At 34.6% G+C, this 5,765-nt stretch overlaps 2 protein-coding genes across 6 annotated transcripts; one reads left to right on the forward strand and one right to left on the reverse strand.

Moving 5' to 3' along the window:
• Window positions 1-247: 247 nt before the first annotated feature.
• Ak1 (Adenylate kinase 1) lies at window positions 248-3,322 on the forward strand. Of its 3 annotated transcripts, XM_018456781.1 has the most exons (6): window positions 248-447; window positions 586-738; window positions 2,140-2,366; window positions 2,631-2,756; window positions 2,827-3,012; window positions 3,092-3,322. In XM_018456781.1, the coding sequence occupies exons 3-6, from the start codon at window positions 2,181-2,183 to the stop codon at window positions 3,161-3,163; spliced, it is 570 nt and encodes a 189-aa protein (XP_018312283.1). In that variant the 5' UTR covers window positions 248-447; window positions 586-738; window positions 2,140-2,180; the 3' UTR covers window positions 3,164-3,322. The 3 variants fall into 3 exon arrangements, with proteins under 3 accessions (XP_018312283.1, XP_018312284.1, XP_018312282.1); XM_018456782.1 differs by lacking the exon at window positions 586-738; XM_018456780.1 differs by lacking the exons at window positions 248-447; window positions 586-738 and adding an exon at window positions 769-989.
• Window positions 3,323-3,380: 58 nt separating this feature from the next.
• LOC108728287 (RNA-binding protein 40) lies at window positions 3,381-5,394 on the reverse strand. Of its 3 annotated transcripts, none has more exons than XM_018456779.1 (5): window positions 5,268-5,394; window positions 4,679-5,119; window positions 4,494-4,596; window positions 3,689-4,301; window positions 3,381-3,605 (listed from the first exon to the last, which is right to left on the reverse strand). In XM_018456779.1, the coding sequence occupies exons 1-5, from the start codon at window positions 5,268-5,270 to the stop codon at window positions 3,446-3,448; spliced, it is 1,320 nt and encodes a 439-aa protein (XP_018312281.1). In that variant the 5' UTR covers window positions 5,271-5,394; the 3' UTR covers window positions 3,381-3,445. The 3 variants fall into 3 exon arrangements, with proteins under 3 accessions (XP_018312281.1, XP_018312280.1, XP_018312279.1); XM_018456778.1 differs by having other exon boundaries at window positions 5,262-5,394; XM_018456777.1 differs by having other exon boundaries at window positions 5,354-5,386.
• Between the last annotated feature and the right edge of the window lie 371 nt (window positions 5,395-5,765).

Raw genomic sequence — 5,765 nt, forward strand, 5'->3', positions numbered from 1 at the left:
TTGAAGATTGAAATTTGACCAATAAGGACAAAGAAATTTTAGTTCCTTTCATTTCGATTGGTCAAATTTGAATTTTTCAATCTTCAACCTCAATCTTCAATGTATAGTCTGATTCCGGCCTAACGCGCTTGATAGAGTGAGTAGGAGCTATAGTAGGAGCATGTTGGAGTATGTTGGAGCTTGCGACGCGACAAACCTATAGTATATAATTTCCGAACCTCGCCCAGCCTCGCCCCGATAACGCCATTTACAATTTGTATCGCGATGTTTTCAGGAAGCGTTCGTATCCTTGAGATACTCTAAGATACTTGACCGATAATTATCCTCTCAAGGACGATCCTATCTAGCGTTCCTATCTATTACGCTACGTGGGAGATTGTGGGTCTAAAGATTGTATTATTTGCATCGATATGCAACACCCAAAATTAGTTGCACCCGAGAAGTGAGGTATTTAAACGAACAACTTCTTTCGTAACTCATATTTTACCATCTCTTGCACGAAAAGTATATGAGTTAACTTTCACACTCCTTATTAGAATCGCATTAATTAACGTGAATTAACAGTTTTCATTTGCATGATTCTAGGAATCATTATGTAATCCGGCCTCAACACGAGGGTTCATTCTAATATTTCGGTTACGTAAAACGCGATCCGAAGTGCAAGTTATAGCTTTCGTAACACAGACGGGATCCCCATACATTCGCCACAGGTTTATTTTTAAGCGTCGCTATATTTGTGTAAGTTTGTCTCCTCTATGATATTGTGTAATACGCAGCTCTATTATCACGTAATCCCGGGAAACGATTTGATCGGGCCGAATGCTCTTCAGTCCTTCCCGCGCTCTTCTATCGCGCTTATACGTTTCTGCGTTGAACTCTACATCTCCGACAATCGATACACGGACGGGTTTATACGAGTTAAGCGAGAAGCTTCAAGCCGTTGCCAGTTAATTTTCTCTTCCTCGACCAGAATCAAACGGAAACGAGGAGTGAGTTAAATCGCACTTGAAATCAACCGATATTGCTAAAACTATCATCGTTTGGGCCAAAATGGTCCTTGCAAGTGTTTGAAATCAGTTTTTGTAGTTTAACCTGTTCTCCAACCTCTTTCCATTTAAATTAGAAAAGAGGCTCATGAGAATAGCTTTCAGAAAGTTCGTAATTTAATGTGTACGTTTTATTTGATAACACCAAATAAATTGAGAGAACCGTCGATTTCTCATATTTCGCTTTTATACTTGGTTCCGTGAGACATTTGGAGAAAGTTCAAGGTGATGAGATACCGGAAATGTCACGAGCTCTTCCGAGGGCGCAGGCGCGTCTCGTGGAGGACAACCGTGCGAGAAATCGATACGCGTTTGAAATTTTACTCGGGGTTTACATTGTTTAGGGTATCGAAAGATTTTTTGAATTTTCAATGCAAACAAGAAATTAAAAAATTTCTTTAAATGTAAATAAATGTGAACAAATACAATATTAAACAAGTAAAATACAAATACAAAACATACAACGACGAGTATAAGAAAGGAAAGTATGTATATAGTGTTCAATAAAATCATTCGAATGCTGAATGGTTTTTTTAACACTCTGTATAATGACGAATATAAAAAGATGGATTTATGTATATATTATATGTATGTGAAAGTCCCTTAAAATTGAAAAATCTGTAAACTCATTATTTAACCCTTCATGGTCACTGGGTTAAAATGACTTGAATTTTTGTGAAAAATTTAATTTTAACATTAAAAGAAAAGAAATCGTAAATATGTATTAGAATTTAGCGATGTATATGTAACTTTCACGCTAAATTCTAATACATTTTACGATTTTTTTAGTGTTAAAATTAAATTTTTCATAAAAATGCCACTGTTCCATTTTCTTAAAAGATAAAACTATATACCGTATTTTTTTTAAATCATTGCAACTAATACTGCCGATTTGGTAACACTTTAAAGATGGGTCAGGTCATTTTAACCCAGAATAACCATCGTGTGGCTTTTTAGAAGTGTGACCATGAAGGGTTAAAAAGTATTTGAAATTAGTACATTTGAATGAGAGTCTACAATTTTTTTAATTGAAAATATCTCCATTCTTTCTCTTTTGGATTTTCAAGGAAATTTAAACAATCACCATTTTTAGTCTAGCATTTGCCGTGAAGAGAGGAAAGTTATACAGGAAAGATGAAAACAATTTGGGTAATTGGTGGGCCGGGATGCGGCAAAGGAACGCAATGTGACCGTATGATTGAAAAGTATGGATTTCTTCACTTGAGCAGTGGTGATTTACTGAGAGCAGAAGTTGCTAGTGGCAGCGAAAGAGGTGCATCGCTTCAGGATCTAATGTCCAAGGGACTATTTGTGCCAACGGTATGTAATATTCAAATTTCCATTAATTGGTTTCACCATTCATGAACTAATTAACTTGCATTTATATTACTTTTTAAATAAATATAAATTTTTTAATAAAAAATATAAATATAAGATTGTTGAAAATATAAGACTGAAAATCGAATTGCACATGTGCCGAAGGAATGAAAAAAAAAAGAGAAATATAGAAAGAGAAATATATATCGCGCGTCTTACGCGACAAACACGGTTTTTCTCAGTGTGAAGATCATGTGGTTTCGCTAGGACATTGTGCTGGAGCTCATAAAGGAACAGATGAATAAAGCTCGTGAGGAAGGAACCACGAAGACTGGATTTCTCATCGATGGCTATCCTCGTGAGAAGGATCAGGGAATTCTTTTCGAGGAAAATGTAAGGCTAGCACCCTTTTCTTTTTACTACATATCTTTTCTGCTTTAATTACCAATATGTTGCTGCGCAGGTTTGCCCTGTCGACTTAATTCTCTTCTTCGATGTAGCGAATGATACTCTGAAGAAGAGACTCCTTGGACGCGCTGCTGTGTCTCAAAGGGTAGATGATAATGAGGAGACAATAAAAAAAAGAATCGAGATATTTAATGCGAAAAACAGCGAGATTGTCGAACATTACAAAGACAAAGTTGTAAGAGTGAGTTCAGATATGTAATGTATTTTTTTAATTTATTTTCAACCGTCGTGTATTCTACAAATTAATTATTTCCTTTCAGATTAATGCGGAAGGAACAGTCGATGAAATATTCGCTGAGGTAACGAAAGCGCTGAATGCTTTATTAGCTTAGATAAATTGCACCGGAGACTTTTAAAGAATCGCAAGATTTGTTGCTCTTTAAAAACAAGTCGTTACCAAAGTTTACATTTTAGATGACGTTGGATGCTTACTCAAATGAAACATACAAATTAGGTATTGTTAATTGTTGAATAAAACTGTAGAACTGCTTTAAGTCTGAAGCAAGGACATTTATATTATTTATTGCAATAATTTGTTTTTTAAGCAAAATATTTAAACTAACATTTTAATCATGATATGAAATAAGTTAAGATTAAATTAAAGATAGTATGTATTAACTTTTACTAGTTTTGGCAAATTGCACAACCATAGGTTTATCTTTTAATATATATCCATTTGTTTCCTCGAGAGCCATTTTTGCCTGTACAGCATTTTGTAAAGTGATAAACGCTTGTCCTTTCATTCTGCCTTCTTGCATAAGACGTACATCATATCTAGAATACAGATGTTAATCAAGACATATTATAAGATAACATAAAACCGTAAATAGCAACAATAATACTAGCGAAATACTCACTCATTTTCGGCATCTTTTAATCCAGCAATAACATATCTTTGATAAATATAATGTAGATCCTTCATTTCGACCTGTTTTACAAGATTTTTAACATAGAGACGATTGGAAGGTTTGCCCGGGTGATAATTTTTGAACACAGGAAGCAATCTCTGATCATTAGCAGAGATCTTATTAGTCGTCAATTCCTCTGAAGTTATAAACTTATTTTTTGGCATTTCTGCATTCTCTTCACTGTCTTTTGCGTTCTCGGTAGTTTTATTAGCTGGGAATATTAAACCAAATCCACCATCTATGGTCACAGTACTGTCTCGATTAGCAAATGTTGTTTCCAATTTGTCCAGAGCTTTTAATTCAATCTTGAGATTTTTAGTTTCTCCGCGTTGAACAGATTCGAACATATCTTCTGGCTTGAGCACTTTTTGCGTTGATGAAGGTATCACAATATGTTTAGCAAGGTTCACAAACTTTGGAATTTTTATACGTTTTGTAGATTGCGGCCTTTTTCTTTTAACAGGGATAACTTCTAGAGGTCGAGTATTGCTTTCTTCATCTGATTCTAACTCGGATTCCTCTTCCTCCGATTCCTCTTCATTCATTCGCTCAGGAAATATATCTAAACAGAAAGAATTAATTTAATTTTTTTCTGATCATTATTCGTTATTCTGCATACGATCAGTCTTGCTATAAATGCTTTGTAGCATTTGATTGATCCATCAGAAGAATTTTACTAATTGAACAATCAAAAAATGTTTTCATTTAAAGCATTTGTAACATTATGTTGACTGTATCCTCTGTTATCAAATACCTTTGTATTTTTCCATATCATACACTTCCCTAAGCATAGGAAATTCCATTTCTAAGTCTTCAAAAGGAGGAGGTAGATTCATCTTATTCATCAAGTGTAATACCTATGAATACACATACAGCTGCAATAATTCCAATTAAAGTTGTATAAAAATAGAATCTTGTAACAAAGATTTAGCAATTTACCTGTGTATAAAAAGCTGGCTGCGTTAATAATTGTATAGCTATCCTTGCTACTGTACTTTTTGTCGGCATCATATATTTATACCTTATATTTGGTGGAGGCGGTTGACTAAATTCATAACTCATCGTCCAATTATTTAATTTCCGCAGGAATGAACTATTCACTGATATTTTATATTCGATGCCTTGCTCCGAAAGTTCAGCGGGTATAGATTTTTTAGCATATTCAACCGATAAATATTGTCCTCTGACATTTAACTGATGCAGACGCAGCAGTGCTTCTGCTGCTAATTGTTGGGACAGGAATTTGGCAAAAGTGATGGTGTACTTGCTGGACGGTCGTATCGTTTTGGTCTTCGTCGCACCATATCTCTGTAATAATACATCGCGCCGGTCATCAGAAAGTTGAGGAGGCAAATGAAGGATCCTTAGAGTATCGCACACCTAGAAAATACATTGGGAAATACATTATTAGCGATATAGAAGTAAATTTATGTAATAGGTTAGAAACATAATTCTACACTATAAAACTTAAAGTTTGATATTTTAATTAATTTAATAATGTGCTATAAAATATTATAATTACTGGAACCATTTTTTATATTTTTTTTTGTTTTAATAAAAACAAGAGTAATCTTCACTCGAATTGTCAAACAATTCTAACGAAATGTAAATAACCGTCAATCGCGACATCAATACTACGATACTACTGTCATGTTTGAAACTGACTATTGTCACAGTATATACAGTAGCGCAACTCTCTGTCGGCACCTGTCAGCATGGATAAAAATGAACTACACATGCGCGAGCGAGGTATGTAACCAATCAAAGCATTGATATTCCATCTCATCTCTTCTCTCTGTTGTAACCTTTTCTCTTTTTCTACTTTATTGCATAAGGTCTGTTCTTTTTCCACTGTAAGTTCTGAACTGGTGTACACTGATAAAAAAATGGCTGCGTTCAGCAGATTCAATAGTTCAGTGAGCGCTCATTGCTATTGATGTATTCTTCCAGATCTAAAATGCTGATTGGATGATCTAAAAGAATACACCAATAACAGCGAGCGCTCACTCAACTGTTGAGTTCGCTG

This window comes from Mycetomoellerius zeteki, unplaced genomic scaffold, assembly GCF_001594055.1.
Source record: "Mycetomoellerius zeteki isolate Tzet28-1 unplaced genomic scaffold, Tzet1.0 scaffold60, whole genome shotgun sequence".
NCBI lineage: Eukaryota > Metazoa > Arthropoda > Insecta > Hymenoptera > Formicidae > Mycetomoellerius > Mycetomoellerius zeteki.

What these genes read in the sequence shown, in the direction of transcription:
- Ak1 (XM_018456781.1), top strand. Translation starts at nt 2,181, where the DNA reads ATGAAAACAATTTGGGTAATTGGTGGGCCGGGATGCGGCAAAGGAACG. An exon ending in AGGGACTATTTGTGCCAACG is followed by an intron (nt 2,367 to 2,630) that starts GTATGTAATATT and finishes TGGTTTCGCTAG; the next exon opens with GACATTGTGCTGGAGCTCAT. An exon ending in GAATTCTTTTCGAGGAAAAT is followed by an intron (nt 2,757 to 2,826) that starts GTAAGGCTAGCA and finishes GTTGCTGCGCAG; the next exon opens with GTTTGCCCTGTCGACTTAAT.
- LOC108728287 (XM_018456777.1), bottom strand. An exon ending in TGATATGGAAAAATACAAAG is followed by an intron (nt 4,302 to 4,493) that starts GTATTTGATAAC and finishes CTTTCTGTTTAG; the next exon opens with ATATATTTCCTGAGCGAATG. An exon ending in TTAAAAGATGCCGAAAATGA is followed by an intron (nt 3,606 to 3,688) that starts GTGAGTATTTCG and finishes TCTGTATTCTAG; the next exon opens with ATATGATGTACGTCTTATGC.